This window comes from Pleurodeles waltl, chromosome 4_2 (genome assembly GCF_031143425.1).
Source record: "Pleurodeles waltl isolate 20211129_DDA chromosome 4_2, aPleWal1.hap1.20221129, whole genome shotgun sequence".
Lineage (NCBI taxonomy): Eukaryota > Metazoa > Chordata > Amphibia > Caudata > Salamandridae > Pleurodeles > Pleurodeles waltl.
In genome coordinates, this window is record NC_090443.1 from 462,020,565 (window position 1) to 462,038,549 (window position 17,985).

At 41.4% G+C, this 17,985-nt stretch overlaps 1 protein-coding gene across 2 annotated transcripts in view; it reads right to left on the minus strand.

Moving 5' to 3' along the window:
- The window catches only part of COL5A3 (collagen type V alpha 3 chain), a 546,803-nt gene that overhangs the window by 68,269 nt on the left and 460,549 nt on the right, over nucleotides 1–17,985 (minus strand). For both annotated transcript variants that reach the window (XM_069231786.1, XM_069231785.1), the window contains 4 exons: nucleotides 7,112–7,165; nucleotides 6,096–6,149; nucleotides 5,950–6,003; nucleotides 5,148–5,255 (listed from right to left, as the gene is read on the minus strand). In XM_069231786.1, coding sequence (XP_069087887.1) covers nucleotides 5,148–5,255; nucleotides 5,950–6,003; nucleotides 6,096–6,149; nucleotides 7,112–7,165 — 270 coding nt within the window. The remainder of the gene's footprint in view (nucleotides 1–5,147; nucleotides 5,256–5,949; nucleotides 6,004–6,095; nucleotides 6,150–7,111; nucleotides 7,166–17,985) is intronic.

The following is a 17,985-nucleotide window of genomic DNA, read 5'->3' on the forward strand; positions in this document are numbered from 1 at the left end:
AGCTAACTCGGAGAACTCCACAGTGTAGAACTCTGTGAGCTCTGCCCACCCTTATTTTTGACAGAATAGCCTGCCTGCCAAGTTCTACTTAAGGCCCTTACTGTATTTTTCTATAGCACACTTTGGGAAAGTGTATTATTTGGGTTGGGCATGTGTCCACCTCAAAAATAAGGCTACTGCCTGCTGCATGTTACTCAAATCAAATAAAAATAAACCTTTGCTCAATCCCTCATAATGTGACACAACAAAGGCTAGGTGTCAAATATTTAAGCAGTAAATAAACAGTCTAGAAAGTCACCCAAAACACAATAAAACTCCACACCGAATTCTAAAATAATGAGAAGCAATGTATGAGTACAGTAAGATGATAACAACAAGAATCCAAGAAGGGAACCTGGAGATATGATTTTTTCAAGATGCATGTAGAAATAGTATAAAGAAGCACAAAGTGCCAACTACAGACGAGGTAGACCAGGTCCTTGGGCGATTTGAGGCTAACCACAATTGTCACTTTTTAAGAAAAGAAAGAAAGCACTAACCTTTCTTCTAAATACCAATGCAGAAATGGTATTTTGCCACTTTCTGAGAAGAAACATCCATTTTCTGTGGGCCTTTGCTGAAATTGTAACTAGCACCATGGAACTGAAGGCCAGATATTTAAAGCCGTTTTGTCCCCCTGTAGCTCTAGAGATGTGGAGATTTTTTACTGAAAATTTTCTGTGTCGCTACAGAGAATGAGTCATTTTTCAGAAGTACTGGAAGCCTTAACCAGGATGAAGTTCAATTCAACACCACAAAACTGCTAGCCTGTTACCTTTGTCAATGGGACCCGCTGATGCTCTGGAGAAAAGGTTTTCTAAAGTTTCTTCTGTTGCTCATACAACCAAATGTGTACCTTTTTCTAAGGGCCCTGGGACATTAGCAAAGTCCAGTTCAGATCCAGTTTCCACTGGTCAGCTGGTGTCTTTTGGGAAAAGACACCTAGAGCCACACAGAAGGTCAGCCAGCTGACCCCTGGAGTCCACTTCTATGCCCTGGATGCAAGGAGGAGTGGGTCCAGTTCTTTAGGGCTCCCTTCAGGTCACAGACAGCAGGTCCAATCCTCTTCTGTTTTTCTGCAGGTTCAAAAAGTGCTCTAAAGAGGTGCCTCTGCATGCCACATTTATTACTGGCATCAGATAGTGGGTGTGGATGACTCATGTACACTATCTAGCCAATTGGGTTGGGTAGGGATTCCCAAGTTCCCAAAGATAACCCTACCCCCCTATTTTTAGCATTTTAGATTGCCCTAGTGCAAATAATCCCTTAATGAACATCACTTTCCAAATCCAAGATGGGTAAACTGTTCTCCACTTGTACAGAGCTTATGTCCACCCTGAGTTGTAGACAATATAATATGCAGTCCCCTCCTGGGAATTCGGGTAACCTTCCTCACACTGGGTTTGATGCCAGCCTAGCTAGGGGGATAAGAGCTGAGACGTTTCTAGGCATCACCTAACATTTACTTGTGACAGGCCCTTTTGAAGTAAATTAAGTTCCTGCGCCCATCTCAACTAGTCTTCCTGCCAGGGGAAGAAAAAAACTCTCCACTTCCTGTCCTTTGCTTCTGTTCTCCTCAACAATTTCTGCACGCACCTCCTTCACAACTAATTTAGGCCAAGTGCAGACTGGGCAATCGCTAGAGTGCTAATGAAAGTTAGTTTCCAGCAGCGTTAGGCAGGGTGAATGTATCTTTCTAAAAGTTATGTTTTCAATATATTTAATAAACATCTGACGTCACCATCAAATTCAATCTGTATGAAATATAAACATAGGCATTTTCATGGAGTCTGTGGCTGATACCGGTCAATAGTTATAGATTTAAGTATATCATCTAGACTTTCATTTTTCCTATGTACCAGTTACTGCTTGACGAGTGACCATGTCATTTTGGGCCTAGCCACTTGGGAACATGTAATTTCTAATGTCTCACATGCTACACTCTCGAATATTATGGACCCTCCATTGGGGACAGAAGCGTGTGGTAAGAGTGCCTTGTTTAATCTTTAAAAGTTAGTTTCCTATCTGTCAAAATAGTGATTTTTACATATTAAGGGTAGTCTCGAATACACTTTAACGGCCACTGTAGTGGATGGCACCAGGTGCTATCCACAATAATTGGCATATAACTTCCATGCCATAGGTTTATTTGTTCAATATATCCCATGGCCTTATAGGAAAGTTGTATGTGCTAAATGGGTTTTAGGCCAATTTCAACATGTTTTATGAGTTAGAATACATACATTATGGACCATATAGTTGTGTTCCAGTGTTCAAGTTCAAGATTATCGGCAGGTGAGACCCAATAAATGTTAAAACTGAACCAAACACCCAAAAAGGGGTCACAGTGCAACACACATTTTCACCCATGGGTATATGGGCAGTGAAGTACAGATATTTATCTTTATCTAAATCATTGATTCTTGTTTTATCAACCTCAGGAGAACGAAAGCTTCCATTGCATTGGTGGGATTTTAACCTGTGATCCTTGTGGCAAACACAGACTCATGTATAGGATGCACCAGTCCATTAAATGAGCAGACCCAGCTTATTGATTCATATGGGTGTCAAAAATCCCTTATGTTCCCATTGTAATTTTTCAAAGTATGATTATGGTGATGCAAGCATTCAAGCTTGGTAAAGAAGGCAGGGAAGTGGCCTCCCAATTCACAAAGATCTTTTCCCATTTGTTGGAAATTCTTTAGCAAGTCACATTTAGTTATAAAAAAGAGTTGTTAATCAGGTACATAGTAAATAGCAAGTTAAAAGAACAATGAGGATATGTACCAACAACTTTTACTGTTGCAAATACTTTGATATGGTGTTTGCAACCATAAAAATGCCTTTTCTATGTGCAAATCTCATTTTAGGGGTCAGAAAACATTTTCTGATCCCCTAAAAAGGGATTCTTCATGGATGTTGATTCTTTATCTGGAAGTTGGATGTTGTAGATGCTCCCTCTAAATACCAAATTTGTGTGACATGTATCAATGTTTTGCAACCAAAATACAGTTGCAAAACACTGAAAATGTACCAACACCTCAAAGGTGGTAATGAAATTGCTAAAGGAAAGGGGTCTGTCCTATCGGAACGCCATTCCCATTTTAAATTTAAAAATGCCTACTCTAAAACTAAGATTCAAAAAAAGAAAAATATTTTTTAATAAAGCCCTGTTTCTTTAAAGGAAAATGGGCTGATATTTAAATTGCAATATTTAAAAGCAAACCCAGACACAGTGGTCTGCTGCCCATAGAAGTCCACCATCCACATGATGGCCTCCGATCTTAGTGAGTCACAATTTGTGATCTAGCGCTTTAATATTTATGAAGTAGGTCAAATTGCGACATACTATGACTCGGATTTTTAAGAACTGACAGTTGGGTCTTTAAAATCTGCTGGTTGCACAAATACTGGTAGGAATTTGAGACCAGTATCTTGCAACCAGATATTCATACATTTGGCCTAAATTAAGTGTAATGGGTCAAGAAATCTGTAAAATGATTGACAGCTTCATATTCTGGATTCTCTGCATCCATGTTGTCGTTCCATTTTAGATAGGGGTTATTAGACCAAAACCCTGTTATGCACCTGCACAAGCCCATTTAAATGGGCTTAACCCCAGTAGAAGATTAAATGGGGGCAAAGTAAGATCATTGAGGAATAAGGGCCTCTAGAAAGAACAAGCTCATGGAATAACTTTGGCAAATAAAATTGAAAAATTAACTTAATGGTACTGAGATTATTCACTTCAGAAGAATGAAAGACCCAGTTAGCTTGGCTCTCAGTTCAACGGCGTACTTACAGGTTTTGAGGTGTGTGTTAATCTCACAGGAGTGGCTTATAAGTAAGTGGAGCATCAATCCTTTACCATATTCATGTTCTTCAGCCTTGGGATTCTGTTTGAGGGGATGAAATACTAGCTAAGATACCAAGTGAATTTTTTATAAGGGTTTGATGTTAGAGTTTAAGATCCACTGCTCCAAAATCCACTTTATACCTTTAGATGGACTTTTGAATGTGTTCCAGGCATCTCCTGACATACACGCCTCAAAGCTGTGAAGAGTTTTTACCTTCCACTTTTTAAATTCTTGTGAGTACCCAAAAGGTTTGAATAATCAAAAGTCTTGATGATTTTTTATTATTTGGGATGGGAAATGCAACCATCCTTCTGACAAATACCCTACCCTATGAATATTAAAATGTGCAAGCCACATCATAAAAATGCTTTTAATCTTTCTATGGACAATAACTCCCTCTATTCAATACAGTTTAACGTTTCTGCTTCATTCTATATACCAGCTATTTCTTTCTATGAAAAGCCATACATGACCCCAAAGGGATTTCTGCTTAATTATTTGAGCATTTGCCCAAAATGTTTGCTCCATACATCTTTTTAAGAAACAGAACAGGAAAATACTTAGGTGCCTATCCACAAAGGCATTTAGGAATGTATAAAGTAGTACTTAGGTAGTACTCTTTAGCAGACTTTGTTATGCATTTGTAAATTGTCCCTAAAACATCTAAAGTGGGAACAAAATGGAAACATCCAGGGAACATTCATGTGCAGTTAGTAGAAACAGAAACAACTGTATGTACTTTACACTTTTATTAATAAGCAATTTGACATTTCTGTGTAGATTCAAAAGGGCACTTAAGAGTACATAAAAAGCACTTCTGTAGTACAACTTCCCATATACAAAAATGCTTTGTGGATTGGTCCTATCCACTTTGAACTGTGACAAGAATTAAAGTACTTAAAAGCGTTGGAGTATTTGCCACACTTCTTCTGTGACAAGCTAATTTGGCGCACTTACCTGCTAAGTACCTTTCAACTACATTCCTTGTGTGGCATTCCTTTTAATTACAACTAATACACTCAGTGGAGGGTACATTTTAACCACTGAGGTACAGGAGAGCTGCATGAAATTAACCAATAAGGCTTAAAAAGAAGTTGCAGACAAGAAAATATATCTGCATAAAATGCACTGGTTGCATGGATATAGAAAAGGCAGAAATACATTGAGATCATCTGGATGAGAGATGGTCATATATATCCGTATTTCTCATACTTTGCCTTGGCTATAATTTGATATCCAGCCAGGACCTACCACTGGTCCAGGAATGCCACGAAGACCTTCAGCACCCGCTCTGCCGGGTGACCCTTGGACGCCTGTGGGTCCGGTTTTCCCAGGGAGCCCCTCTGTACCTGCTTGTCCCTGTAGGAAAGAAAGAGAAAGTGTAGGTTAATAAAACCCTATTTATGCTGCTGTTATTCTTTCATTGGGCCATGCACTAGTGGTAGTTTTATGCAATAAAACCTTCTACATACATGATCAAAAACAGATAATAATGTGAATGGTGAAATCACATACTTTTAAAATAAAATTAAGAAAATGGTTAAACATGTACGATACATATGCAGCACCTGAGTATGGATATATAATTGCTAAGGCTTAGTAATCCTAATGGCCAGAGTATCCTAATGGCACGTATGAGCCAGTAATTATGATGTAAAAAGAATGGGGGTATTTGTTTATATGATTTTTTTCTTAGCATCACAGATTATTTGGAAAACCTTTCAAAACAAGGTCATTCACATAACTATGACACCACAGTTATGCAGGAAAACAGTTGAAGTGTTTCAAGAAATGAGAATCCACTGTTAGATTCAACAGTCAGGTGTACCCCCAAAGGAGGAAGATGTTTGTTAAGACTGTCATGAACGAAAAATTGTAGAGTATGAGTCAATTTTTGTTGCACTGCAGAGTAATTGGCAACATCCTCTGCTCTGAACTGTCCATCTCTCTACATGTACATATGGGCACCAAAGTGTACATTATATCTGTATACACTGACTGTCCATGTGGCTGTCTTGTGTCAGGTTAGTCACTGTGTTGTAGACGATCTTACCTTACCACCTTTTTCTCCTTGTCTTCCTTCTTTTCCCGCTGACCCAATAGGCCCCTACAACAAAATAAAAACAAGTCAATTGCTTTTACATATGGCGTATGCAACGTATCTGATTTCCAAATACACCCTTATAATCGATAACTTACCCTTTTTCCAGGCGGTCCAGGGGGGCCTGGCTCACCTGAAGGTCCAGGTGGACCCTGTAAAGAAAAAAAAGCATCAGTATCATAAGGCAGAAACACAAGTCAGTAAGCCAAAGGAAGACGATTCTGAAAGATTTACACTGGGAACCATACTGTTCTACTCAACTACATTCAGGGCACTGGGGTGTTAATTTTCTTGAAACCTATATAATGTACTCCAGGCAGTGTTGGTGTATGCCTAAGACATCAAATTTCAAGTTTAACATCCCACTGTCTGGAAGAGACAGTGCTTATCTGTGCACGTTTTCTACTTCTTGCATATATTGGTATATGTTTTGCTGTAACCTTTCCCCAATGTCTGTTGAAGGAGGGGCATGACGAAAAAACGAAGAGACTTTTATTGATGCTGGAAACAGTTTGTGATAGGTTTGCAAGTTGCAGCCATATCCTAAGTGCTTCCTTGCTGCATCATAATACCTGCATGACCACTCTTGCATAACCTTTGTTTTCTGCTCAGGACTCTTAGGTTCATAAAGTGAAATTATTTGCAGTACAGAATCTCTCAACTCTTTTTTGTGACAAGACATTTTTTCCAACTAAAATGGATTTTAAACCCCGGGTTAATTATAAAATGTACTTTAAGAACGCATTGTTAAACAAACAAATGTCATTTGCTATATTCAGCAAACTCAATGTATGTGCCGGCACATTGTACTGATATGTTGCTGACCCCCATCCTGACTCCTCTGTGATGACACAAGTAAAGATGTGTGCTCTAAATTTGTATGGAAGGAATATTGAGTAAAGGAGTTGAGTAAACTGATGCCTTCTCTTTATGTCAGAATTGTATGTCTCACAAAAGTTCCTAATTAGTGCTGAATGCTTTTGTGCAAAATCAAACTTTGTTAAAAAACATGTATTGGTCTAAAAACGGATCAGAAATTACTTCCAAAAGAAGGGGAAGCCAAGCTTCCCAAACCTAATGCACTCATCCTGGAAAATAGCCTTAATCAACTTACAGGATTTCCAGGATCTCCAGCATCCCCCTTCTCTCCGACAGGCCCATCAATACCCTGTAAAAATATCAAAAGTATGGTTTACTTTCAGAGAATACACAAGCTGAGGTCACTAAAGCAACATATTTTGCCTGAAAACACAAAAAGTTTTTTTATAATACTTGAATAGGATGCAAAACTAATGTGCACATAATTTTTGGGAGGAGCATTTAAATTCTTAAACCAGTGTTCCTGGATGAAGCTCCAACATGTCTGACCTATGTGACAAAGAATGTATGGCTTCTGGTGGCATAATCTTCAGCCATTGCTCTTGGATCCTACAAAGTAAGATAGCATTCATTGTTTTTAACCGTGGCCACTTATTTGTCCTGGGAGACTTTATCAAAGGCAGCTTTAATTTTACAATAATACATTGGGACAATACACCAAACTCCATGTTTCCCTCCTGTTTCTCACTGTAGGGTTGGGTCTGTAGAGAAATGAAAACCTAGGACAATGCCAATGTCTAGACAACACTGATTCTTAGATGAGCGTTAGAGAGAGTAAAACATGCACCAAAAGAATATTTTACTTGTTCCAGGTTGGCTAGGACATTATTACACTTAATCCAAAACTATTATTCTCTGCCTGGAAGGCTCGTCTTTGTCTTTTCTTTGCTTGGTATGACTAGCACTCTTGCGAATCCTGTATTTCAAGCCTTTCCGGAAAAATGACAAAATATTTTGTTTTTATCACTTTTGTTCAGTGTTATGGTCGTTAGGTTAGAGCTATATAGCTATAGCTAGAAAAGCAGGCATTTGATACGGGACGAATTAGAGTGTTATTGGTTTTGTATCTGTTATGTGTGACTATCTAAAGACACAAAACTATAAAAACTACTCAGGGTTCCATTATTGATATTTTACATTCTTTGAGCAGAACTCTATGTATGTCAGTATTTGATTTTCATTGTCAATGAGTGTAGTTATCGAAGAATCCTGAAGAATTTTCAATTTGAAATCACTTCTAATCCAATTTACAAAACATAATAGTTTTTCAATAAAAGATATTCCCACGATCTAGTTAACTTATTAGAACACTTCTGTAGCACACTGGTGCTATTGCACAATAAATGATCAGCAGTTACTGCTACGGATGCATAATTCTTTTTCTTAAGAATACTTTCTGATCTACTGTATCTGTAAGTGTACTCCTTGGGTGTGTTTTATTCATGGGTTGGTCCCTAGCAAAGTTGATCATGATATTTATTTTCTGTAACGTTTCTTTTCATTGAGTCTTAGACTTCATTAACCCGAACCACAATTAAAAAGGAAGAATAGTACTATTTACCTTATTACTCACTTAAGGAGGAGTGAAATTTGCATCTTTGACTTGCCTGCTTTTCTTTGACTACTGTACAACAAGTGAGAACAGAGGCTTTACACGTTTCCCCTTGACCTAGCTTCTATAGTCCATCCTTCCATTCCATTTTTGTTTGGTTAAAATTATTATTTTTATTAATGTCTATAATCAAATACATGTTTAGCAGTTTTGTTTAATGGTTGATTCCCTTAGTTAAAGGGAGGGCTGCATATGCAATGGATTAATCTTTATGTTGTTATAAATGGGTGATAGCCGGGGTGATCAGAGGACCTATAATCAGCGGCAGCCGCCGCAAATCTCAATGGGAGGGGTGGGTGGCTGTAATGATGGGGGAATAAAAAAATCAATAACATTTTTAAAAGTACCTCTTCCCGTCGTCACTGTTTCCTGCCGCCTCACTCAACGCTCATCTTCTTCTGATGTCCCAGCATTCACTGAGTCACCCTGCACAGGCTCCACAGCAATCCTGGCACTTCTTTCGTGCTAATCCTAGCATGAAAGCAGCATCAGGATTCGATTGCTGCTCAGACATAGTCCTGGAGTCTGTGCAGTTTCTTCAGCCCAGCTGTTCAACACCAGTATAGTATGAGCAGTAGACGTTAGGGGCGGCCTCTCCACTATGGCAAAGAAGCGTTGCCTCACTGCTAATAAGGCAGCAGAAAAATAAAATGATAATACACTATTATCATTTTATTTTTCCGCTGTCTGGGGCAGAGCCAGCATCCTCCATGTCAGGAGGGAGGTTGAGTAGTGGTGCATTCTAAGGGCACATATCAGTTTAGCCAGCTGTCTGAGGCCACCCAAACTGACATGCACACTTAGAACTCTCCACCCGAGCTGCATTTCACAGCTGGGTGGGCCCCAAGTGCAGGTTCCCATTCCCTCCCTCAGCGGCATTTCTACCCACTCAGGCCAATCCCTCATTTCTCTGATGCTGTGTAACAGAATGAGAGAAGTGCCTGGATTGGGCTTGGGGGGAAGCAAAGCAAGCACTGAGGCAGAGGGAGTGGCAGAGGCAGAGGCAAGGCAGCAGGTAAGTGCAATTGTGTTTTTTAATATTATTCTCCATCGCCCCTGCTCCATGCTCTGCCCCACCAGCCCTGCCTGGTAGCAGCTGCCACTGGTAGCAGCTGAGAGTAGGATGGAATGCTGCACCTAGTAAGTACTTCACCCTACACTATTGGTATTTTGGGTCCTGGTTTCTTATGATATTTTACTTCCCTACTAGTTATGAAAGCATACTAGTCAAGCGACTAAATCTATTTATCAATGCCTTTAATCAATGTATGTTGCACCTCAGAACTAATGTTAATACCTGCCCAAAGCATAATTCAAGTTTGCTTGAATTTCATTGAGTGATATCCTTTGTTCTGATAGGGTGCATGTTTTAATTCAATTAACAGTGTGGAGTTTTTCCTGGTTTGGAAATATTCAGAGGAGCCACTGTGCTGTTGTAAAAGAAGCTTGCCAAGCCAGGGTACTCCTGCACAGGCTTGTTGTGTGCTGCACTGCATTGCGTGCACAGAATATGGCGCTCAGAGATGGACAGGCCTTTTATTTCACTGGCCATTCCCCAGTGGGCTTGGAGGCCGGTTTTGAATGCCCAGAGCCTCCTGGTGCCTCTGTCACTTTCCCCAGCTTGGCACAGAGAGGCTTAGGAGAGGGTGAAAGAGACGGAGAAAGGGAGAGTGGAGAGAAAGGGATGAGAGGGACAGGAGGGAAAGAGAGAATTGCTAGATCAAAAGAGAGAGATTGCACAAGGAGACAAGGGAAATGGGCTGGTTTGAGCTAGGTTTTTGCTCGGGCTGATTTTGGTTCCCCAGTCCAGCACTGGTATTGCTGCACCTCCCTCCAATAAGCCGGTACAGCATGAGTTTGTACTGAGGCGGATGAATGGAGTTTAGACTTGCCAATCTGTGAGAAATGTTCACAATTTGAGGAGCGGGGCGGAATGTGGGGAGCTGGCCTTCTGCCAAGCACAGCATGAGACACTTTAATTCACTGTGTCACCCTTGATGACGCAGAAAAGAAGGTTCGACATATATTCATGTACACCGTGTAACCGACATATATATTTAAGTGTGATTTTAAATTAACGAAATAATGTACGAGGGAAATTGTGCCCTCGGTGTAGTTTGCCATCAGTATAAACGAGCTTTATTAATCATGAAGTATTAAAAATGTACTAATTCGTCATAATCGCAAATGTATGCCATGATTTCTTGTTTGAAAACTGTTTTGCTTAGCTTAAATTTAGTACAGGCTTTGGCCTAGTTGCCTGGCTTCAAATTCTAATTGCGTGATTCTTTTTTTCCTTGAATTAATGAACTATATTCTTGCTTGAAGTTGTATTTTTCCAGTAGAAACTGGCTGGTACACTTATCTCCAAGGTTTCGTGCTAGGCCGGTTACATCCCCTTTGATACAAGGTCAGTCTCTGCAGGTGCGGACAATGAAGGTACAGATAGTAAAATAATTGGCAAACCATGATACAATTTGTGTTCCAAGGCGCCAAGGACAGTGTATGCATAAATGAGCGCTAGTAAAAGACAATTTTTGATTGGACAATTTGAAGCCAACCTATGAACCCTCCAATGGAAGACCCTACAGAATTTGGAATGTTTCTTACTTAAACCCACCGGACAAAGGGAAGTCAGCCATTTTCCTCTATGCCAGTTTGAAGCCTGATGCCAGACTCCATTTTGGGACGACACCCTGATGCCCCTTTCTCTATCCGAGAGAAAGAGACTTTAAGAATTCTCACCCTAGAGACTTTAACTTTGATTTGCCCCCGTCTTGCCCATGCAGTAACTTTGCCCTATTCTCCTTGCCGTTGCAAGGAAGCTTGCCCTTAACTTTGCCCCTTTGAAATTTGCCCCATGCTGATCAACCGGTACCTGAAGGACGAAGACTTTTCTTGAATGCTGATTGTATTTGGTAAATATGAAAGGATAAATGTATTATGCATTGTGTTTTTTTTCCTTTTAGGTACCAACTGCTATTTTGATAGGGTCCTAGCTAGAACTTTTCCAAATTTGTGTTGACTAAATTCGTTTTGCATGAAGTCCCACATGCCAATGCTAATTAGAGGTTAGTTGAGGTATTCATTCAATGTATCATGAAGAATTGAAATCTTGTTATGCTGACCGAATGTATGCAATTAGTCAAATACAGTTAGTCACATTGGTAATTTGCATTGCTATAACAGAGTGTATCATTATTCAGATTTTGCGTAGATTGCGTTTCTTCCGCCGTTATGGACAGCTAGTAATGTTCATATACATATATCAATTGGTTTTGAGACATATATATATCGTGCTAGCTTTGTTAATATAGGAAAATAAATTCACTAACTTTTAATAAACTGGTGTGGTTATTCATGACTGAAAGGTCATGGTGCGCCGAAATACCAACTGTTATTGATTTCTGATGTGCTATATTGACCTATTAATTGAGTATTGATTACCGATTACAATAGTCATTGATTATTGATCTGAGTGACTCGACTATTGAGGATGAGGAGAACCCGACTCGGTTAAAAGATTCACCGACCTCCAACGTGTCCAGATACAGGTAAATTTATAAGGGCTGTACGCGTTATCACCCTCTCCAACTCCAAAAAACACAAAGCATCAGAGGCAACCGCCAATGTCCTAGGGAGGTTTCACAGCGCGTAATGGCTATCGGCTGCATAGAGCCTCCATACAATTAACGGGAGACCTGCTCGCTGCTCACACATTTGTTCACATTCAGTGCGATATCGTCTGCTTATTGATGACTATGTGAAGGAAGCCGATATTGTGTGACACACAGTGGCACCATGTATGTTGGAAGGTCTGGTGTATCATTGATTGTTTCCCATCTCACACCAGTACCTGCTGCCACAAAGTGCCCTGGATGGGACTGAAGTCCGGTGTCTGCTTGCAGTGCTTCAGTCGCCGGACACATTTGTTTCACACCCACAACTCTTTTTTGACATGCCCTTGCTTACAGCAACTCAGGAAAGAGTCGGAATCAGGGAGGAGCTGAGTAGCTCTCCAAAATTGGAACCCGGTCTGCCTGGAGAGGGTGATGCTGTACGTAAATCAGTAATAATATTTTAGTGCAGAGCATGGAGGGGTAATCTGAGAATACTTCCCTAATATATAGTTCTGATGAAGGATAGTGCAACAAGTGCTGGTAGTTGGACTGGATGGTGTGCAGGTCTAATGGGATATTGATTTCAGAGTGATAGGCATGTACGTATTGGAAGGTTGAGCCTGAGGTTACCAGGGTGATGGAGGAGGGCATTATTAAAAGCAAATAGCATCAATAAATATTTTCATATTCATCAAGAGAGCTTAGTGTTCCATAAATGCAAGTCCTGTTACCTGGATGTTACAACCACCAATCCTCGTGAGCTATTTAAGGCAGTGGCATAATTTGAAATGATGAAGGGTTTCTGCTCCTTCCATATCTGACAGATATACATTAGCCTTGGGTAGAATAGGGCTCCCAGGAGAGGTCAAGTGGCCTGTAAGGGCCTAGGGCCCTCTCATGCTAAAGAGTCTGCAGGGGCCTGCATTGCATCCTTGATCTTAAGAGACTCAGGGGCAGATTTACAATCCTTCCCGGCAACGCAACGCAGCGCAGCTGGCAAAAAGAATTGTGCTGCATTGCGTGAGAAGGAGGGAGCAGGAGAGCACCATATCTGTAGAGATTTCCCTAGTGTCAGTGCTGATTTCAGCTGTTGTGTGCCACGCACACACCTTTGCGCCTTAGTGCAAGGGTGCGTGTGAAGATCTGGCATATGTTTTGCACGGGACGGTCACCCTTACAGTACAAAATACCAGGCCTAGAGAACTTCTAAAACTTTTTCTACCTTGTATGAGTAATGCACAGTCAGCACGCATGGAAAGTAGGAAAAGAAAGGCGAAATGGCAACATTTCTCCTTTTAACGTCTGGTTTTAAAAGGCATTAGTTTTTGACACAAAACCCTCTCTCACATTTTTGGTAGATAGGGTTTTTCATCAAAAAGGGTGGGTGGTTGGATGGGGACACCCATGTAATGCCTCCTTGATGCAACATAATGCAAAGCAGCACCGAGCACCACTTTGCGTTACTTTTCATCATTTTCCAGCACCAAACAAGTGTTTCGCTGGAAAGTAAATAATAGAAAAAATATTTCATACTGGTTTGCATCACTTTCATTATGCAAACCCAGCGTAAAATGTTGGTAGATCTCCTGAATGCCTGCTGCCCTTTTCAGTTTGTAACCTAAAGTTCACAGGTTTGAGTGGTGAACAAAAGAACCTGATGCATACTTTTGAGTTTGTGTAAATTCAGTGCTTAATTTGTGCTTGTTGTTTCCGGTGCTGACCACCAGCACTTATTTTTGAGGGCCGGGGCTTATTCTTCTGCCTCAAGCATTTGCTGCAAGCAAAACACACATATGGGAATGACGGAGGAAGGGGAAAGAGAAAAAGCGTCACAAAGGGAGAAAGTAGAAAGTTGCTAGAGTGGGCTGAAGGGGCAGGGAGGGGCTGTAAATGGATTAAAGAGGCCCGAAATAGCTTCAGGATTACGGCGCCTCAGTTTTACGTGTTCCTACATTTACATGCAGAAGCCGCGTGATTAAGAGGAGAGCTTTGAGCACCTGCACCTTGTTATTTAGAAATTAAGCACTGTGTAAATTGAAGGTCACTTTTGTTAAATGTTGATATTGACTATATTGCAACGCTAGATCGAGTGAAACATTTTGTGAAAATGAACGTGTTATTTACAAGATAAGTGCTTGTTCCTTTATCTAACATGGCCAGGACTGGAGTGGCTGTGGTGTGCGTTTCAATAGACAAAATAACATGGAGGCTTTCTGCGGCACAGGATACGCCATCAGCTATTCAGAGATTCCATCCTCCATAACTCTTCAACAGTGAGCCCAGGAGGTGGGGGATTGCTGCATCACACTCTTAAAAACAGAAGGCTTTCAGCAGCATGGGACGCGCCATTGACTGTTTGGGGACTCCATCTCCCATAACTCTTCGACCGTTAGCACAGGAGGCGGAGCTCTACCACATCATGCTCTCCAGTGCAGAAGAATTTCTGCATCGTGGGACATGCCATGGCCTGTTCAGGGACTCCATCACCCATAACTCATCAACAGTGAGGCTAGGAGGTGGGGCTCTACAGCATTGCACTCTTAATCAAAGGAGACCTTCTGCAGAGCAGGACGTGGTATTGCCAGTTCGGGAACTTTATCCTCCATAACTCTTCAACCTTGAGCCCATGAAACGGGGCTCTACCACATTCCACTCTTAAGGGCAAGAAGCTTTCTGCAGCACAGTACGTGCGTGTGACGTGCCTGGTCATATGCCCGGGCCAAGACGGGTCCACCTGTCTGTGGCTGGACTCAGCTGGGCCAGGCCACCCCTTTTTCACCTATTTCAGGAAAGCCCAGTAAGATGGGGAATCGTAAGTCTGCTGCTACTTCTCAGAACTGCTTCTACCAAGTACAATTTCTTGCCCCAAATGATCTATTATGTCCTTTTTGGCCTCAGCATTGGGAGCAGTGACTGAAGAGGTTTCCACAGTGGAACACAAGTTGGGAAGAGTCCTACCTGGGCTAGATCAGAACTCCATAGGAGGTTTGTGGGGATTCTAAGATTTTAAATTCTACACATGGTAACTTTAATGTGGGGTAGATTTTGGGTGATCCTGGTAGTCCTCTTGGTGCTAGAGCTTTAACTATTTTGTACTATTGTAGGCCTGGTTACCAGGTCATTTGATGATTGTATAGCCAGAATCAGGGCAGTGGAGAAGACTCTGTGTGACCTGGTAATGTGTTGAAAAAATCAGATGCCTCCTCTGAATACTACTACTACCAATAGAGCCCAGGAGTTACCTTCCAGTTTGTCTCTACCCATGAATTTTGGGGGCAAAGCATCTAACCTTGTAGTGATGGCGAATACGGGAGGAGCAGTGGGTGATGAGGGTTGAGTTGGGGCTTACTTAGATCAGGAAAGTGGGTGATGAGGGTTCAGTTGGGGCTTAATTAGATCAGGGAAATCACCAGAAAAAAAGTGACCTTTGTGGCCTAGCTTGTGGCAGTGGAAGGATTCCTCTAGGTTGCCCGAGGAAAGGAGCACACGGATATCTAATTCTTCTTACCAAGTCCGCACCTGTTACATAGCTAAATCCACTATTAATCTGCCCCCTGACGCTATGTCATATGTGGTCGTGTTGTGTAATGTTCCCCTGTTAGAGGAGGGCTCAAGAGATAATTTTGTGTAAGATAAAAATAAGGTGATGAATTGGATAGGCAATATATCGGATTAGGGGTACAATTAGTGCACCACAATGTCAAGACCAGGAGGCTGGGATGGATTCGGTAAAGCCTTTTCACGGTGACTGCATTTTGGTTAATTTTAACACACTTGGCTCCTCATTACGAGTCTGTCGGTCCTGGGACCGCCAGACTCGCAGTGGAGGTCGGACCACTACCAAAGCAGCGGTCCAGCCTCCACAATGTGACCCTGGCTGAGCTGCCACGGTCTGATCACTGGCACCTCCAGGTTCCCCCTTGTCAACAGTCTGGCAGTGCCAGTAGTCTTAATCTGTAAGGGCAGCGCTGCAAGCAACTCTGCCCTGTGAATTATGAGTCCTCTCTCAGCCGGCTTTTGCATGGCGGTCCCACCGCCATGCAAAGGCTGGTGGAGACGAGGTGCTGGCGGCCCCCCTGGAAGCCCCTGCACTGCCCATGCACTTGAGATGGGCAGTGCAGGGGTCCCCATGGACAGCACCATCGCACTTTTCACTGCCCGAATTACGGGCAGTGGAAAGAGCGACAGGTGGTGTTGCACCTGCCGCATTGCAACATTGCCACTGGCTTGATTACAAGCCGGTGTCAACGTTGTTGTGAGTTTCCTAATACTCATATTAGGGCCGGCGGGCGGAAAACCAGAGTGGCAGTTTTCCGCCCCAAAGAGTTTAGGGGGCTGCCTTTGCCACCCGCCAAACTCTTAATAAGGGCCTTGGTGTTGCAGCACTTGTTTTGGCACAGTCAGTAGCTCTGAAGGGGTCAGGCTCATACAAGATTATGCCTTTAGGGTATTTTCACAAACCCTGTAGTGATTCTGTTAGCATCATGCAGTAGCCAGTAAAGACCTACTCTGATATGTCCCTCACAACCTTGTCTAATCAAAAAAATAGCACTGCCCATAACTCCCTTCCATGACCCCCAGGTCATACTTCAGGTCCTATATTATTGGATTCATTTCCAGCATCCAGCAGGTTTGATTCTATCAGTCCTGTAGCAAAATGTGATTGACGGTGTCATGATAATAGAGCTGTTTTGTCCCCTCATGGCTCGGTGACCATGCCTGATGGAGGTGCGGTTAATCTTGTAATCCTACACTGGAACATAGTGGGCCTTTCATCCAAAAATATCACTGATTTGATTTGGCTGGAGTTTATCAATCATTTCCAGGAGACCTGGGAGCCCTCAACTTCATTTTGGTTAGATGGTTTTAAAGCTTTCCAAGTACCTGCGATGCCCTCCCCTGTGGGTTGGGAAGATTATATTCATTTTGTTATCTATCAATGCCCATTTCATAGCAATAGTCACAGTCAGTGTTGACTAGGCTTTCAAAGTGTGTTAACCTTTTGTTGGTTCGTTTTTCTAATGCCATTGTGTTGTTATGCAATCTTCAAGAGTTATTCACTTTTATGGAGTAATTCTCTGAGAAGTATCATAACTAAGCCTTCCAGTATTCTGTTGTTACTGATTTTTACAGATAAAGACAGCCAAACACATATTTTCCTACCTGTATTTATTTTTAAATATGGATAAATATGTAAAATATGTTTTCTTTTGGATAAGTTTCATTACTGTCCATCATGAATGCTAGATCAATAGCTGTGCAGGTTTACAGGAGGGGGAATTAGAAAAATGAAAACTATTTCTTAATGAAACTTATGTAGCTGCAGCAGAGCAGCTGTTGATGCTCTTCTATATTGCAAATGCTTTCAAATTGTATTATACTGTAAATGGCTAAAACCCAGTTGAACATTCAAATATAAGTAAATACTTGTTGACCTAATAAGTTTGGCAATATACCCATTGCACCTTTGTTTTTCTACATACGGCATACAACAAATATGGATAAATACATATAAAATGTGCAGAAAATAAATATGGATAAATACAGATGGATTTAAAAAAAAAAAATACATACCATAAAACCAGGAGCCCCAATCATAACCTTCTGTTAGATTACTTTAATATTCACTTATGCAAGGGGAGATGCGGGTTCCAAATTCTAGTGCCATCTGCCCTTTAAGTTGGAATTGTGTGCATATGGAACACACACACCAAGGTGAATTTATAAATTAAATAATTTATCAATTTGATCTGGTCCCTATTCTTAAGGTGTATTTTGTTAAAGGAGCCATGACTATTCCTCCTACATTTATTGGGAGAGGTTGTAACGCTATCATTGGTTATATTTTTGTTTCCCCTATTTTGCTCAGGTTTGGAA